This window comes from Trichoplusia ni, chromosome 15, assembly GCF_003590095.1.
Source record: "Trichoplusia ni isolate ovarian cell line Hi5 chromosome 15, tn1, whole genome shotgun sequence".
Lineage (NCBI taxonomy): Eukaryota > Metazoa > Arthropoda > Insecta > Lepidoptera > Noctuidae > Trichoplusia > Trichoplusia ni.
The window spans coordinates 3,638,728-3,657,468 of NC_039492.1; the positions used below are offsets into that span (position 1 = coordinate 3,638,728).

The 18,741-nt window shown below is 35.9% G+C and overlaps 2 protein-coding genes across 3 annotated transcripts; one reads left to right on the forward strand and one right to left on the reverse strand.

Moving 5' to 3' along the window:
* Positions 1–91: 91 nt before the first annotated feature.
* Positions 92–12,674, reverse strand: LOC113501041 (alsin). Of its 2 annotated transcripts, none has more exons than XM_026882018.1 (9): positions 9,293–12,674; positions 7,491–7,822; positions 6,821–7,035; positions 6,074–6,404; positions 5,504–5,760; positions 4,961–5,137; positions 4,438–4,625; positions 3,744–3,907; positions 92–3,236 (listed from the first exon to the last, which is right to left on the reverse strand). In XM_026882018.1, exons 1-9 carry the CDS (start codon positions 12,360–12,362, stop codon positions 3,192–3,194), a joined length of 4,779 nt encoding a protein of 1,592 aa, XP_026737819.1. In that variant the 5' UTR covers positions 12,363–12,674; the 3' UTR covers positions 92–3,191. The 2 variants fall into 2 exon arrangements, with proteins under 2 accessions (XP_026737819.1, XP_026737818.1); XM_026882017.1 differs by having other exon boundaries at positions 5,504–5,763.
* An 81-nt stretch (positions 12,675–12,755) lies between these two features.
* LOC113501042 (eukaryotic translation initiation factor 3 subunit H) lies at positions 12,756–16,923 on the forward strand. Its single transcript, XM_026882019.1, has 5 exons — positions 12,756–12,864; positions 14,143–14,360; positions 14,837–14,996; positions 15,585–15,789; positions 16,540–16,923. Exons 1-5 carry the CDS (start codon positions 12,787–12,789, stop codon positions 16,890–16,892), a joined length of 1,014 nt encoding a protein of 337 aa, XP_026737820.1. The 5' UTR covers positions 12,756–12,786; the 3' UTR covers positions 16,893–16,923.
* Positions 16,924–18,741: the final 1,818 nt, after the last annotated feature.

Here is an 18,741-nt window from a genome sequence, read left to right on the forward strand (position 1 = left end):
CTACAAACAATAAAACTTGTTTTAAACATTTAAACTTGTTTTGTAACGAGAATTTTGCTAAAGCCGAAGAATAGCGAAATAAAAGCCATAATTTTACTGCGAATTTTATTAAATGTTAAATATATATTTTTTAAATATCTCATAAACACACTTCACAGGACAAAGATATAAATATAGTAATTAACATGTATGTAACATTAATGATATGGTACTTGTCAATTGCATTCGTAAAGCAATCGTTTGATCGTAACAATCGATTTAGAAATGGCTTAATCATGATTCTATTATCTATAAAAATGGCCATATTTCAACATTAACCAGATCATTTTGGTTGTTTATTTTTGGGCTTTCATACGCAAGGGGATGTTGGTCTTGGATACCAGATGAGTTTAATTTGCTTTGCGACTATTGCCATGCATTGCTGAAGACTTGCCTGGCTATGTTTACGCTTCATATTCTGTTTATCAATGGAATTGATTATAGACTATAGATAGAACTACCATTGTTAGAATATTACGGAAAATTCGTCGCTTATCGGACACTAACATTACCTTCTGTAAGAAACCCCAGATTTTAATTTTTGATGACCGTTAGAAATGTATTATTCCATAATATTACACATATAGGACATACAACGTTAATTTTATTGGCAACTTATGGTGTTGCCATATTCTAGCTACATATTAAAAACAATCACTAAGCATCTGATTGTTTTAAAATAAAAAAATAACAATTTGTTCGCTATTATAATAATTCACTTTGTACTGTTGTACCTTTGGATTATTGCTTACCGTTGCTATTCTATTAAAATTATATATGTACATGATAAAATAAATGGGGCGGGCAACTTAGTGAGAGAACGGGTTTTGTCGATAAGATTTCCAATTGAAAGAGATCTAAATATCACTTTAAACTTTTGCTACTTTTTACTAAAATATTTACTTTTAAAATTTATCTCAAAACCATTCCACTCACTACGTTTTACATTCTAAAGCTATGGGGACGACTCAGTAGATGTTTTGCAATCAAACCTTATAAAGAAACCAAATTGCGGAATCATAAAAAAGCATCTCTTTCTCATGCAATCCCGATAAATACGCGTGATTAAACCGTTGCATCATTTAATAATAACCTCCAACGGCCACGAGTTCAATACAATCGATTAGATTTGACATAACGTCGCTACTTAAAAGAAGTCCCCATACACATAAAAATTTTGGCACTCAAAATAACTAAATTAATTAAAACAAAATTTTTGAACAAAAAACATTAATTTTAATACAAAAAATCATTAATTTGAATTGCTAATGGGCTCAAACGCAACACCTCAGGTCGCTGTTGAATCACATGCTATCCTTTCCACTTCACCAATATGCCGTCGTGTTCAGGAACGACACATAGCAAAGTGTGGTCCTACCGTGTCATTTGGCTCTATCTTCGTGAAACTGAGGTGACAGGCAGACACTTAGCTAAATGTTGTCCCTGCATACGGGTGTTAGCATTCAAATACAATTGAGTTTTTAGGTTTGGAACTTCATCCCGTTGTTACGCAGGAGTACTTAATGTTATTGTTAGTCTTCTAAAAAGGTGGGAGGTGAGTGATTTTTTAACTTATGCTGTAATACATAAATCAAAAATATTAATAATATTTGGTAGTGACTGAATTGTTCTAGTTTTCTTGTTCCGGTATTGATACATTTCTGTTATAGGTGTCAAATAGGTAGATACAAACCTACAGGTTAAGAGCTGAAAGGATTATCATATCGTAACAATATGTTGGGCACTTAATAGGCCTTCTCTCTTTAGGAAAACGTGATACACACACTTTTAGAATTTCTTTACAAAAATATACAATACAGAGTGTCTTTAATTAAAACCGTGAGATCGATATTGGAATACACTAAAATAATTTTATAAGTAGGACTTTATAGCGTCGTCTTTATAAATAATTCAATTATACAATTAATATCATTATAGATTCAATAAACAAATTAAATGATCGATCATACATGATCTGTGATGATTATGATAGAATAGGTCCTATGGGTAGCAAGTCTAATACCCAATGATAACCATGATAATCCAACAGATAGATAATAAAAAAATATAAGACAGCATTTTTTTCTAGATATGTAAACACATAGATTAGATCTAATAGATTTCGCATAAAAGACAATGTACAGAAAAAATATACGAATTTTGCAATGACAATATGGCATACGCAACGGTTAGGAAAATATGCCATAGCTATTTTATCTAATGTGACATTGAACCAACTAATGAAATTGCAATTGTCTTTGCTTGCATTTGACATCACTTGGTGAAATCGAATACGAACAAAATGTTTCACATGCGATATCTATTCGGTTTATATATAGTAACAATTAAGCAGAGGAAGGAAAACAAAGTTCAAGAGTGGGGCTAGTGACGTCACGTAACAGTTTCATATTTTGTGACGGTACCGCAAAAAAAGGAATCCATGTCTAAATTTCTTTTAGTTAGATATCTGTTGGACAGTAAAAAAATGACGTCTTCCACTCCCATTTAGATACCGTACAAATTACTTTCAAATCTAACCACTGTCTACAAAGACATTACAATTATATAACAATAAGATTTTATAACAATTATTATGTTCAAGTACGTATACAAGATTTGCATTTTATTTGCAGTGAACCAATGATGAAAAGATAGTAGTCTATCAATTGATTTAGCCGATTTAGGTTCATGTTTGTACATTTTTACAAGCAATTTGAGATACATTTACCCAGTAAAGGTTTGAAGGTCACAGAAGAAATTAAATAAGGCAAAACTTTGTGTTGAGATGAAGCCTATGAAAAGGTTAGAGCCTATGACAAAAGCAACCTCTCTCTCAAGAGGTTGCTTTTGATAAGAAAGTATCTTTGAGAACTCTTTAGTTGAGCTAGCAAAACTAAGCCTCAAAACTCTCTAGGGGAAAAAGGTTCCAGACAAACATGACAGCGAACAAAATAGTCTTATTACAAGGTAGTAAGGTTGCTTTTCCATTAACTTCACATCTGTATCTTTGAGGCTTTCCACAATCTTGTATACGTCCTCACAACCTACTAGCTAACGGAACACCTAGCGAGAACTTACACAGCAAATTATTGCGGAAGCTACAACTAAATACGCACCATACATATTGCGAGATCAATCGTTATTATAACAAGCTAGTTGATCGACATCTTCTCTTGAAGTATTTGGAAGTAACACGCCTGGAAAAAAAGAAATATTGAAAATGTATCTTATAGGTATGTTTTAGTAATAACTACATTATACATGGAAAACGCATTTCTAACTGACTCATCATAAAACCTATTTTAGCTTGACTTTGGTATCCATTCAATCCTGTGGTTATGTCGGAGTGCAAGTTAGCACTAAAACTATATAAAGGACTTTTAACTATGTCCAAATAATATAAGGTACAAATCAACTTAAACGTGAACTTCTCGAATCGACGAATAAACTTTAGCTTTACCGCTACAATGCATACAGTTGAAATTACTTTGAGCGTTTTTGTTTTAGAATTTGAGTTCATTTGTATGCTTCATGGCAAGTTTTATATTGGCCGCTTTATATTAGTACATAGAGCTGACTTTACCCAAACCATTGTTAGGATGAAAACGATCCCCTTAAACCCGTGGTTACGATTAAAATATACAATCGCTTTCAAGACTAATGCACATTCAACTTTATCACACCCTACATAGAGTTGCCATTACCTTGAGCGTGGTAAACATGAGTCCAAGTTCCCCGTGTTGCATGGCGGGCTCGAGGAAGTCCTCTATGAAGTGTATCTCGGAGCCCAGCTGCAGGATGCGCGCCCTCACCACCACGAAGTGGAACACCGGGAACAACTCGTCCATACTCCACAGGTAGTTCTGACCTGAGGTTAAATAGAGCGAAATGTTGTTAAAACTCTGTCTTGATCCCTCATGTCTAAGTATCATGGTCAGTACTGCTGGTGGGTGGGAGGATATTATAAGACTGATATTATATGTTTAACAATAATACTGTTCCAAAAATGGCAGGAGGATTGGAGGGTTGCAACGCATCGCCATACACCGACACAAAAACGTGGTAGACGTAGCATGGCGGTTCAGGTTTAGTCAGTAAGAGTCTGACACTACCCATTTCCTCCCCCGAGTGAGTGGTGTCCATGAGCATTCCCCGCCTTACCAAAAAAAAGAGGATTCTTCGAGAAAGATCGGTAGACACCGTTGCGGAAAAAAATGCTTTATCTGGCAAAGCAACACTCCTATGAAGAAACTGAACTTGTCTCTGTCAAACTGGCTAATATGGACAATGTCGCTATTTAAAATACAAATACCCTGTCTTTCAACATTCACAAGAAAAATAAATTACACTTAAATAAGACCCGAAAAAATCGAAGTCAAAAGATTTCGCTCCACTTACCCAACTCTTGCTGCACAGCAATAGTCATCTTCTGGAAGGTGCTCCTGATGACCAGGAGCTTCTCTATAGGGGAGAAGGTGGTCTTCAACTGTTGTAACGTCTCCACTGCTTCTTGGAAAAGCTGTTCCTTTATCGGTGATGTTGGGGATAGCTGGTTGTTGGGATGTGTGTAGCCCACCCAGAATTTTCTGAAACAATAATGTCGATAGTTTAGTTATAATGATATTGTCACAATGGTTTAAATACGACATTAATGTGTATAGGACTTGGTGTACATATTTGATTGGTGAATGATCGACAATGTACAACTGTAAAAAGGTCACAAATTTATACTAATATTGTAAATCATCCCACATATATTCAATGTAGTCAGAAAGAGTCTGACACTACCAATTCCCTCCCCCAGGGTACGGGCGTTCATAAGGATTCCCCTACCTTACCAAAAAAAAAAGGCTATATAACCTAACAGACACAGACACAGACTATGTGTAAACTACCAAAGTAACGTCTACAGTATACTCACGGATCGATGCCCAAGAAGGCCATGAGCGTAAGGTCTGGCTGCCTGTTCCACTTGAGCAACCGTCGCCAGTAGAGGTCGTCTTCTCTCTTGTTGTGTAACGCGTATAGTACGAAGAGTGCGGGATGTACCCGGGGTAGTAAGGTAGGCTGTAGGAGAGACGCCGCTGATACCACCTCTCTGAAAATTAACGGATTTGATGGTGAGGTTAAGAAATGCTATATTTTGTTATGTCTTTAAATCATGCTGTAGTGGTACATGTTAACTGGACAAATAATATTTTTTTATTGATATGAGTTTTTAGTTTCTGGATTATTTCAAATTGTGTTATTGAATCGCAATAAATAACGAGAGAGTATACTATCTGTAAGATCTAATACTTAGAATGAAAAAGAAACATCAACTAGGATACTACCGATAAGCTTATAGCATCTTCTTGCAAATGACGAAATATTTTTTTCTTAAGACAGACAGGACTGACCGACTAAATGATGCCCGTATACTTTTACTCCAATATTTAGCATAACAAATAAATAAACAACTTACCCATCAATGGGATTCGTTTCTTCATCATCACCTTCTTCCTTCACCTTATATGAGAGTACAGCATCAGCGCCCTCTGGCGGTAACGCGGGGAACAGCAACCTTACCACCTGGTACAGCCGACTTGTAATACTCTTCAACTCCTTGACGGCATGGCTGAGGAGTAGCGGGTGGACCCTGACGCCGCCGTATGTGGTGTTGAAGGCGTTGGTTACCCCTAATACTAGGAGGCCGAGAGGGTGGTGTGTGGATTCGCAGGCCTGCTTGAGAAAACATTATTTTATGACTGGGTTGAACGTGACCATTAAATAGACTTGGAGAGACTGAGCTTCTTAATCATTTTTCAGTATTATTCTTGGCATCCAGTGTTGAATTCAGAAAGGAGAAGATTAATCGTGAAAAGCAACACAATCATAATAACCATCACTACTGTCAGCGCTGCTGATGACACAAACAGAAACAAGTGACAAGGCAACACACAAAAATATAATGGTCCAGAAAATACTATTGCTCTTGATGCGATATGTAGATATAAACAGACTTAAAAGACTAAAACAGAGTAAAATCTCTTACATTGTACAAGTACTGCTTCAGCTCCATATAATTCTCCAAATCTAAGGTCTTCTGTCCAAACTCTGGTATAACTTCTAAACAGTCGACGGACCTCTCCATGTCATTGCCTTTTTTCTTTGACATCTTATTCCTCTCCTTATGCGAGCAGGAGAGTGCCACAGCCACATTCTGCCAGATTTTGACGTTGTCTATCGTATTTGAGGAGCCATTGGCAAGGTGGTTGCCAGTTGGAGTGAGTAGGGACTCTGATACTCCTAGACAATGGAGGAAGCATTGACGGAAGAGGGCGTTCCATTTCTGGTTTGGGGCTACACTTAGTTTTCCGAATGAGCTGAAATGGAAGATTTTTTTGTCATATTATCCAGAAAAACTCGTCGTCGTAGATTATATAGACGATAAAAATATCTTTGAAATGTTTTTCGTAAGTTACTAACGCCTGGAAAAAGAGCTGTTATTTTGATATTACCTACTTTTTATTTTAATTGTTCTTTGGGCTGTTATCAATAGAACAACGAGTTTGTTACAACATTAATAGGCAAATAATGTCATGTGATAATTAAGATTAGGTTGATGAATCATGTAAATTTAGAAAATCATGTAAGTAACCACTTTTTAATGATTTCATGACTGACTTACAGATTCTTATCATAATGATCCGATAAAATATTTCCCGCTTGATCAATTGATGGATAAAGAAACCATTTCTTATTTAAGATGAACCATAAAGAAACTCTAAATTCAACTCACTTAGGTTTAGAATTGGTTGGGGGCACGGGATTGGACACATTTAAGTGCATAGTCGCATTCGATATTTTGACGCCTTCAGTCCAGGCTCCGCTGAGCGACCCTTCAATTTTGTCTCCACTGGAAAATGTTAGTATTCCTTTCCCTGAGAACACACCAGCTGATCGAAACTCCCCTTCGTAGTGAGTCCCATCTTCAAATACCATTACACCGTGACCCTGTAAAAGTAAGGATGCCGAGGTATAAAGAAATAACAGCAAATACTTATCAATCTCAAGGGTTCTGTTAAATAGGCAGTAGAATCTCAGAGGAAAAGAAAGAAGTATTTATATTCATTTTCGTCTCCAGAGATTGCCTTGTATAGTTAAACAGGCTGTCCTGCATTAAACACATGGCGATCATCTGCATGGATTGGAAGCTAAACCCATTGTAGCTTAGGCCGTAATAGTGAAGTAAAGTCATAACGGAATAATATAGCTTTCTGTAAAATTTTCTCCTCTTAGATAAAAAAAAACCGTAACAATAACCCACTTACGTTATTCTCAACAGACAAAGTGAATCATAATGCCTGATAAGCGATATATTTCGGATGTTATCGCAATTAAACACCGCTGCGATTTCATAATCCAGATTCCAAGAAAAATAAACATTAAAGAGCTGTCTTTATACTAACCGTCAAAATATCCTGCATGAACAGTCCTTCGTAATAAATCCCGTCCAAGGTCACAATGAGGCCACATCCATGCTTCTTATTATCGCTCCAATTTCCCAAATACTTCTCCCCTTTTCCTATATCGTCCATGACCCCGTAACCTTGCCTCACGCCATTGACCCACTCCCCTGTGTATATTGTGGCGGACGATGATGTGAAATCCCCCTGCTTTTTGATCCCATGTCCGTGTGGACTACCGTCCTTGAAATAACCCTCATAAATGTCTCCTGTGGTGTATTTCATGATACCGTAACCGTTTTGGAGATTGTCCTTCCATTGACCTTCGTAAATACCTGAAATTTAATTTTATTATCACGAAAGGATTTAAAACGTATTGTTTAAACTTGACCTTGGCATTTGAACATTTAATTTTCGGACGTTTTGGTCTTTTTAGTTATAGAAGGTAGCGGAATTTGTTAATGATAAATTTTCTAAGGATATTCTAAGTAGCACTCTGTAAGAATTACATTTGTATTAGCGTCAAAAAGGGACTTTTGTGCAGGGGGATCACCGCATTATCTATATGGGTAATCCGGAAATGTAAACTGTATAATCACAAGTATATTCTTGAAAAATACTTATACAAATAATGCTTATTAAATAAAATTTTCGGTCTTTGTATATTCGGACATGCTATATGTTCGTAACACTGAATTTGTTTTCATTTTTGTTTGAATGAATGTGAAAGCCCTTGCGAGTCGTTCAAAAAATAAACACCCTGATATTACCTAATTTCAAAACATGTATATTTGACCAGCATATACCTAAATGGAATCATAAATGAAACATGCTAAATTCCAGTGAAGGTTGTTCAATATTTAGTAACGTGCCTTGACACGATACCCGCGTTGCGAATTTATTATTTAGGTTATAAGCAACAGTGTTTAAAAATAAGTAGGTGTTTAACACGAAGACAAATGTTTACAAAAATGAATATCAGAAATTCTTGCAAAGCTGTGACATTTAAATTTATAAAAGCATTGGAACAATATGTATACTGCCACAATCATGTTTACCGAAGTAATAATTCAACATGCTGTCATGAGTTAATTTATGAACAAACAGATCGTTTAGTATTTATTGTTAAAATAAGTCTTGTATCGATAAACAAGCGTGGATTTTTAATGCCAATCAAACATATTGACGAAAAACATTAGTAACGGTTTTAAGTTAAAACTTGATATAGACTTGATATTGACTAGAATTTCCATTTCATAACTTTAATTTGGTATTAAATCCTTTAGTTGTTTAGTTAATGGTACCTATATCCAACGTTATTTAATTTAACATTAGCAGTCATTTACGCTATTCTTCTAAAACCGCAAACGAAGAATGAGTAACATACAAATCATTACAAATTATATACGCAAACTTTTTGTATCAATATTTACTCGAGCGTAAATATTACTTAGCACAATGATGACTAATATACCTACATAAATTGGCTCAATGAAAAATATATTTCAATACAAGGTTTCATCGATATTCAATTTATTAACGACGAACAGAATCATTTGTTGAATGCGTGCGGTTATTATTGAGAGGAAAAAGTGAGGGCCTATTGTTAATCAAGTATGGGGTCGGCAAATAGACGTCTGCACAATGCGTAATTAGAAAGCTTTTACTGCGTGTGTCTCATGCAGAGAATCGTAGCTTCCTCATTAGTTTAGAAATCGATAAAAAAGGCTCGATTATTGTTCGAGTTACAATTAAAGTATAAAGACATTTGAAGTGTTTAGCTTTTAGTTTGGGAGAATTCTTACCTACATTGGGAATCTCCATTTTGCCATGTCCACATAACGAATTCATTTGGAATTGCCCAACATACAGTTTTCCGTCAGGCCACTCTACTTTACCACTTCCATGAATTTTACCATCCAACCACCGCCCTGTATATTTCGCATCTTTGTAAAAAATATTTTTACTTGAAAACGTGTGACTGGCGGTCCTTATCGCCGGCGGTTTGAAGTTGTCCTTATTTAGCACAAGTCTTATCGACGTGTTTAATGAATGGATCCATTCTGTTTTCTCCTGTTCAGTAGCCGTTGATACTGAGATAATTTCTTCTGGTGTAGTAAGTTGAATTACATTTTGGAGCGAATCTGTATTTGGGATCGGCTCCACCCATAACGTTTCTAAAGGATGGACGTTAGGAGTGCTACCGTTTACATGGACGAATAGGTCGTTGAATAGAACGAACCAATGAGATGAGAAGCGACCAGGATTCACCAAGTTTAGCTGACGCGACTTGGACTCTCTGACTAGTCGCCGTTCAGGCGTTCGATACTGCTCCAGACTCTTGCCTACCGTTTCCCAAAATAACTTTGTGACGTCAGCTTCCTTCCGTTTCTTTTCCTGTTCATCCATCAATGAATCAAGCGACGTAATAACTTTATTTAGCCTTTCATCTATATTTGACTTTCCGTCAACCTTTTTTCTTTTTGTCTTATACCTCAATAATGATTGAGCTATGCATTTATAAGAACTCAATCTTGTTAGGGGCTGAACGAATGCTAGACCTACTATGGCTTCCAAGGTCTTTTTGTTGTTTTTCTGCTTGTTAGTCGGGAGTTGGTCACTAAACAAATTATAAACACTAGACGGCGCATCGACCACATTGTTAATCTGCGCAAAGCCGCCAATAACTATCAAATTGCTTACAGCTACGTAATACTTTCTGTACAAATAAATAAACTCTTCTAAATTTTTTATCAAAGAAATATCACATTCGTTTATATGTTTCTCGGCGTACTGCCACATCGAGAGAACATTCAGAGCAGTTATGTTTATTATGTCACCAAAAATATCACAAACTGTTTCGTAAATATTGGAATGTGAAGTTATTACTTTACTTTTCTTAAGAAAAGGTTTGATTAGATTATGATATATTAACAGCATTTCTTCTAGATATCTTTGAGCAATAGACAGGTCTTGGAATTCTGGGCACTTGGACGATTCTTCTACTGAGCAATAGCTGATGTTACCTGACGATAATATTCGCCAATGGTAACACATGTTCTGGGGTTTCGTTATAAAATTTGGGATATCTGTTACTTTTACAGTTGTATCTTTTGGGCTATCGGTTTCATTACCTCTCTTGATATTTAGATTGACTATAGAATCTGTGAATCCTTCTGTATGCTTGCCCATATAAAATATATTTTCATTGTGTGTGTATGCCAAAGTGTGGTGATCTGTAGCTATCATGTCTCTGACCCTATCACTGTCAGAGTTCTCTGTGAACTGTTTGGGACCACTCCTATCTTCTCTGGACTCAAAACAAACTTGATGGAACTGATTGTAGCCCCACATGAAAAGTCGCCCATCCAAGGTCAAGGCTGAACAATGCCATTTACCACAAGATACCTTCTGTAGCCCAAAACCTGACAAACTCATGACCACCATTGGTTTTATCCTTTTGATGGTGTCTCCTACTCCTAGCTGCCCATATGATATGTCGCCCCAGGTCCATAATTCTGTACCTAAAATATTCTTACCAAGTTTGGACATATTTTTAAGGTTTTCTCTTTTTCTTGCTGCTTCATATTCTTTCTCACTGCTTAGGGTGCTAGTAGAGAAGTGTAGATCTTCAAGATTGCAGTTGGAGGTGCAGCTGTACATAAGAGAATTGAGCTCCTCATGGTGGCTTCGCATTTGCAACTCTACAGCGTCATTATTGTCGCTGCTGCCACTGACATGTCGCGATAACGTCGCAACTTTGTCGCCCACCGTTTTGACACCTTCATAAACAAAATTTGTAAGGTTTGATACATTTTCTTTTATTATTCTAGTGGGTTTTTCTGTGTATTCTACTAAGTAATCTTCACCAGCTGACACCCATGAAAGCTGCCTGCTCAGGAACTGTCTAGCAGCATCAGTGTTTATAAATATATTATTGATTTTATCTCCACAAGCTTCATCTGTTTCACTTTCTTTGTCTGTCTGGTCGTCAGCATCTGACTTGGCATCTTGAAAATTAAGATCAGTATCTAAGTTTGTGTTTTTTTGTGAGTTTGTTCTGGCAATTTTTGATTCCTCAGACGAGGGACTAGAATCTTCAGTTAAACTATGTGCATCAATATGCACATCTGTTTGTGGGGGCGTAGTACTACTTGAATCTTCACTAGACTTACTAATTTGAACACCTAAGGGGCAGGTTTCGGATAACGATGGCACGGATGCGGGGGATGCTAGGCCTATTATTGTCTGGCATTGTGAGCAGTTTGATGCAAACACTTCTTCATCATCATTGTCACTCTCTGTATCACAGTTACCAGACCTTCTCACATTCTTCCTAGCTATAACTGCTGCAAAGTTTTGACCAACTGATGCACTATAAACAGTCCTTCCTTCAAAAAACGGAATTTTCTTAACACTACTTGTGTCTAATGATATTTGGGGCATAACCCCAGAACCCCAAAGCTGCCCATCACTACTGATAAATAGCTGTCCAAAATCACTAGTCACTACATTTCTGAACTTCACTTTATAACTGGAACTTTTAAAACCGTGAGGGCAACACTTGGCATCCTCCTTAACAATAATTTCTTCTTTATTTTTAAAACTAGTATTTGTCTTAAAAAGTCTTCCATGGACATCTATAAAATACAGAATATCATTGTGATATGATATGTCTATTGCTAAAATCCCGCTGACTTTTTTGAAATTCGAGCAATTGTCAATTATTTCGCAGTGATAAAGCCCATGGTCATTGCCTAACACAATAAAGTCTGGGCCGAGTGCACACAGTTTTACAATTTTATCTGGAACTTGCTGAGAAGGTGCCACATTCAACGGTGTTAATCCTCTCCAGAAATTATGTTGACTCATCATTTAATGATCAATTTATTCACTTTATTTCTTCATTGAAAGTAGGAGTATCATCGATCAGGGCGGAAGAACTAATGCACTGTTTCTTATGTCATTATAACACATATTATGTTTTAGAACCGAACCGTTTACTATGTGATACATTTACAACTGGACTATAATTATTTTCTATAAAAACACTATTCTTCTATCTTTGTTTGCTATGTACGTTTTTTTTGTAAGATTTGATTGACTTGACAATTAAATTCAACTGACATTTGACAGCTGATCTTTCACCACAGACTGTAAATAAAGTTACTAAGGAACCATAAAGAAATGAAATCAGAAACAATACAACTTCCATATTCATAGTCTGTGTGTTTTTATTTTAACTGGTAATATTGGAAAACATGTCAAAATCGTAAAGACAATTTAACCTTTCACAAAAATGGCGAACCGTGGTGGGCCTGCAAGACGCGTTCCTGAAACTGAACCCACAATTACGTACGTTCAGTGCGATGGATTGGTACGTACACCATTATTACTAACTATTCAATAATCACGCAATAGAGTTAAATCTTTGGAAGTTAAAACTGCCTTCAAATCTGTTGGTCTTAGACACGTATTCATGTATTCTCTGTTTTTGGAGTTTATGGTTGATTTTGTCGATTATCAAGTATTTAATTTGATTTTTTCTAGCTAAATTTTGATTATGAAGTATTTTATAATAATATATGAAGGTATCCTATTAGTATTTGCAACTTCATATAGGTTATGTTATGGACATAAACTTTATGCATGACCTGGAAGTGTCAATAAAAACTGCCAAAATAATCAATATCTTCCGCAATACCTACAAGCGAATTTCGACTCTATTGACATTTACTTTCGCTACCATTTAACTTTTTTGTGCTATTTTTGGGTGAATGTACCCTCTTGGTCATTTGTTTGTGTGTGAAAGTTAAATTTCCTAGTTACTGGTATGAGTCATGGAGTCTTTTCGGACATTTACCTCAGTGACTGCCACCAGATTATTACAGAGATGATCTCACTAGTGTGACATTGAGTTAATTTGGCCCGATACATCAACAGTTAAACTTGTGCGTTTGGATAATTTAAGCTGGGCATTTAGTCAAATTCTTTGTTTAATCAGTGTACGAAAGTATGCAAAGCACAGTAATAAGTACAATCAATAGCAAAATACTTAACTGTATATTATTAGTGAAGTTCGGATGTCAACTATATTGAAATAGCTGCTTTAATTATCAACAAGATATTAAAAGTGTTTGCATCATTTACTACATTCTTTAAATAGTTTGTTTATTAGAAAGTGTTTGAGTAATACTATCTTTCAAGTGTACTTTACAAAAGATAATGTTATCATTTAAAGTTGCAAAAGAAATAAAGAGTGCATGTGCATTGTAAGTTGTCTAGGAATTAGACATTCAGACTATTGTAAGATGGTGGTATCAGTTTCATTAAAGTATTCTGTAAGTAGTTATTTTAAGCTAATTAATTTGCCTTAATAGTTGTTTGAACATTATAATATTGTTAATCTTATGACTGTAACTAGTTTTTGTCACAATTTCTGCATTCTATCTTTAACTTTGAATGTAAAGTACTCCAACCATTTTCTTTGTTGGTATTGCAAACACTATTGTTAAGACATTAAATTTGATTCACCTATTGCTTAGAAAACCAGGAATTGAAAAAAAAACATAATAGGTTACAGCTACGGCTAATAGGTACATCTAATCTTAATATTATTATTTTCGTATTTAAAAGATAACAACTCTCTTTACAGGCGGTGATGAAAATAGTGAAACATTGCCATGAGGAATCATGCAGCAATATGGAGGTGGCCCAGGGTGCCCTGCTTGGGTTGGTTGTGGAGAACCGCCTCGAGATCACCAACTGCTTCCCCTTCCCGAAGCACGACGAGGCCATGGATGAGGAGGAGTACCAGCTCGACATGATGAGGCGACTCCGTCGTGTTAACGTTGATCATTTTCACGTTGGATGGTGAGTTAAGATTGTCTAGTTTAGACATTTTCATGAATCTTTAATTTTAGTGACATAAGTGAATTGTCTTTTTAATCACTATTTAGTTTATTAGTGTCATCTTTTTGTTGCATTGTAGGTCTTATGAAATTTATTTTCCAATCAATTAGAATAACTTATTACTGTAATGTTCTAATTAAAATTCATAAACATAACTTCTATGTTAGATCCAAGCTAAGTTAATAATAACACAAGAACACTGTCAAATCATATTTTCCTACCAGATAAAATTACCAGCTTTCATTAAATTATTCATACTCTCATCATGTTAACATCTACTGTTTAAAATAATGAACATAGTGAGTCAGCCATGACTCCCAAGAAATTTTCGAAACTACAAATAATTTTGTGTCTCATAATATAAGATTACCTGTTAGATTTATTAGAGTGAGCAATGAAATTGATCGCATACTAAACAAATATTTCCTTTTCCTCAGGTACCAGAGTGCTGATGTGGGCAACTTCCTGAGCCAGTCACTCCTGGAGTCTCAGTACCACTATCAGACCTCCATTGAGGAGAGTGTGGTCGTCATCTACGACACTAAGAAGTCCGCCAGAGGGTTCCTTACACTGAAGGCTTACCGTTTGACTCCTCAGGTTGGTTTCATTGAATACATACTTACACCTCATACTCCATTTGTTCAATAAAGTATCAAAATCTTAATCAATTTTATAAGATTGATTTGCCTGTCTTACTTATCTGGTACAGCTTCACCAGTACAGGTGAAAGAAAAAGAAATCTTATGAAATCCTGTAATATTGACATGCAGTGGTTGTTTCTTGATGCTTTTCTTTTATATCTTCAAGCAGATACGAAAGATCTGACTTCAGATTTTTCGTATCCGCTTGAAGATCTGATCTGAAGTTAGATTTTCAGCTGATAAGCAACCTGCAATTATACAAAATTGAATAAAAATTTGTGTGCCCTCGTGTAATTTATACAGTTGTATAAAAAGAAAGAAAGTCTAATGAGTCGTGATGGCCTGCAACAGTCTGCCAGAATATGCTTTTTATTTACGGCACCGACACTGAACTGCTTCAAAAATAGACAAGACAAACTTGATATCTTCAAATTATTTGACACACACGCATCGGCGGTTTTAGCACTAGTGTGTTTTCCAAAATAATAGATAAAGATAGGCTCTTCATAAGTGAACCTGTAATATTCAACATCCAAATTTCCAGGCCATCGCCATGTACAAGGAGGGTGATTACACGCCAGAGGCTCTCCGTAACCTGAAGATCGGTTACGAGAGCCTGTTCATCGAGGTGCCCATCGTGATCCGCAACTCTCCGCTCACGAACATCATGATGTCTGAGCTCTCCGAGATGATCCCCGAGGAGGAGGGATCCAAATTCTTGGACCTGGGTACCGCATCAGTATTGGAAGGTGTGTGGACATGTATTGTTGTTCTATGGGTGCCAAGTAGAAAAATGACCACACGAATTTCCAGTTTTCGTGGCGTGTTTCGGGTTCGATCCCTGCGCATGATAACTGGCTCAAAGGATGAGTGTTCTTTAAACATCTTATTTCGAGTCTTTGACATCAACTGTTTTATCTAAGTAACATAAAGAAGTATATTATCAGTAGAAATTTAAAAATATATACTATTTATAAAGCTTAAAAAAATACATCTATCCCTGCCGAAGTACGACGAATACCAAATACCTGGCTGGCACTATAAATTGTTATTAAGGATACCAAAAATACGGTAGTCAATTTAATTAATAGTTTGTTACATCATCATAAGTAAGGACTGAAGGTGACCAGTTTGATGTGTCAAAGTCAATCAGTGATGTATTTGTGTTTGATTAGTCATACGGTCTGTTTTGATTTGTGGTTAGCGCAGTTCATTGATCTTATTGTAGATGTAAACAAGTATTCACACTTTTTTATTTCTGTACTTGTTAGAAATATAAAACAACGTCTTTGGACGGACTCAATGCGATAAAATTAGAATTTACTGAAAGACTTGATTAATTTATTATATATATACAGATTTACATTAGAACTTACATCTACATTATGTGTATTAGACGCTACCAAAATAATAGGCGTTTTTATCGAAAATACTCATGCGTCATTCACTTTACATTAATAGGTGTAAGTCTACGTCTAAAAAATCATTTCCTCCCACAGGTCAGCTCCGTAGTCTTATGGAACGCGTCGACGAGCTCAACCAGGAAGCTATCAAGTTCAACAGATACCAGCAATTAGTCGTTCGTCAACAGCAGGACAAGCACCGCTGGCTCGCCAAGCGTACCCAGGAGAACCTGGCCAGGGCTGCCAAGGACGAGCCACCATTACCCGAGGAAGACGTCAACAAACTCTTCAAACCCCACCCCGTTCCGCCTAGGCTCAACCCCATGATCGTCGCCGGTCAGATCAACACTTACAGCCAACATATAAGCCAGTTCTGTTCCCAGAGCCTTGCTAAGTTATATCTGACGCAGGCCCTGCAAAATGCGAAGGAATCCAAGCAGAACAACTAGTTTTGTATTTAATTAAAGTGTTTGTCACATATTTTGTTGTTTTTTAATTGCCTTTTTAAGAGAATGGAATTGAATATAGTATTGTTGCTGTGAACGAGGTTTTAGATTTTTTCGAACCCGCAGAAATACACATAAAGTGTATTAATCAGTCTGCTTCACTAAACGCCTTAATCTGAGAATAGGGAAAATGGAGAAAACTATGAATAGTTTCCGTATGGTGGTATCATAATTATTTATTTCTATAACAATTTACTCCCGCATATTTATCGAGATAGCCAGACTAGCTTCGGAATTAACTGAAATAATGGAGTGATAAACTATTTGTAATTGAATACAATTTAAAAGCTAAATAATAATTTCTTAACTTGAATAAAAAAATATAACCGGATTCTACATAGACTGTTAGCCATTAGAACCAAGGAGAAACACGTATTTATCAAGTCCGGCTAACAAGCAAATTTTTAAAATTCACAATTTTATTGTCCTTGAAAAGGAACCACTGAAGAACGGCGAACTTTATTTGTAAACTCGATTATTTTATTCATCAACTGTCGTTACCAATTTCGATTAATTGTATAATATGACTGTTTCCTCCCATTAGCCTACCGCAGTCTTATTAACGAAGATCGGGCAAACCAAAAGAAACCCGCCAAAGGATAATAGTGATAAATTGTGATTGTCCCTGAATTGCTTCCAAATTGCTTTATTTTCGTCCCAACGTCGCCGGCCTATAATTGGGGTATCTGTCTCCATTTTAAGTCATGCAATCATATGCGGATAATATTGTAATTTGTATGTCTAATTATTGGCTGAGTAGTCCTGGGACAACGATCAATGGAGTTTAATTTGAGAATGGATTCTAGGCCTCGGAGCCTAGAGGAAGTTTAAGAGAATGTAAAACTATACGGTAGGTACAGTCAGCGCCAAAAGTCGATGAACAGAATCAACTTTACAAAACAGCTGTTCACAATAAAATGCCATAAGTTATAGTCGCAACTGGGAAACAAAATAGAATGTACACCAGAAAATTTACTAAAGTCGCTAAACACGAGTATTTCAAAAGTATCTGTGCACTAGTATTCCTAATGTCGCTGAACATCATTCTATCAAAAGTCACTAAACAGCAGAAAAAACAAAATTAGTAGCTAAGGGCGCTCCGTCTTTTATAGCGGACTGCTTGTCAAATCCCAGGTTCGAAAGAGGTTTCACTAAGGATCTTGAAGGAGGTTTCACTTTGTGAAGAAGGTTTCGTTAACAATATCTAAAATATTTTCATTTGAATTATTACTTAAAGTAATAAATGAAATATGTGAAATAATAAATTTAATTTAAAATATATTATTTTAATATTTTACAAAAAAATAATGGATTAAAAATTCTAAATATCCATGTTTTTAAATGTCACTCCACTCAAATTGTATCAAAATCGGTCCAGCATTTTTAAAGTTATAAATTGTATTGATATAGATACAGCAAGCACTGTCCCAAAAGTAGCTCAACAACATAAGCGTCAAAAGTAGGTACATTAACACAGTCACGGCAACATTAAAAATATACTTTGTTAGCCTAATTTTGTTTTTTCTGCTGTTTAGTGACTTTTGATAGAATGATGTTCAGTGACTTTAGGAATACTAGTGCACAGATACTTTTGAAATACTCGTGTTTAACGACTTTTGTAAATTTCTGGTGTACATTCTATTTTGTTTCCTAGTTGCGACTATAACTTATGGCATTTTGTTGTGAACAGCTGTTTTGTAAAGTTGATTCTGTTCATCGACTTTTGGCGCTGACTGTACGGTACAGTGCAAACCTTGTTTGATAGGCCTCTTTGCTATGAGATAGGGTTAAG

Excerpts from the sequence above, each read along its gene's own strand:
- LOC113501042 (XM_026882019.1), top strand. The coding sequence starts at position 12,787 with ATGGCGAACCGTGGTGGGCCTGCAAGACGCGTTCCTGAAACTGAACCC. Across the intron at positions 12,865-14,142 it reads ACGTTCAGTGCGATGGATTG|GCGGTGATGAAAATAGTGAA; the intron begins GTACGTACACCA and ends CTCTCTTTACAG. Across the intron at positions 15,790-16,539 it reads TACCGCATCAGTATTGGAAG|GTCAGCTCCGTAGTCTTATG; the intron begins GTGTGTGGACAT and ends TTCCTCCCACAG.
- LOC113501041 (XM_026882017.1), bottom strand. The coding sequence starts at position 12,362 with ATGATGAGTCAACATAATTTCTGGAGAGGATTAACACCGTTGAATGTG. Across the intron at positions 7,823-9,292 it reads AATGGAGATTCCCAATGTAG|GTATTTACGAAGGTCAATGG; the intron begins GTAAGAATTCTC and ends ATTAAATTTCAG. Across the intron at positions 7,036-7,490 it reads TCATGCAGGATATTTTGACG|GGTCACGGTGTAATGGTATT; the intron begins GTTAGTATAAAG and ends TTACTTTTACAG.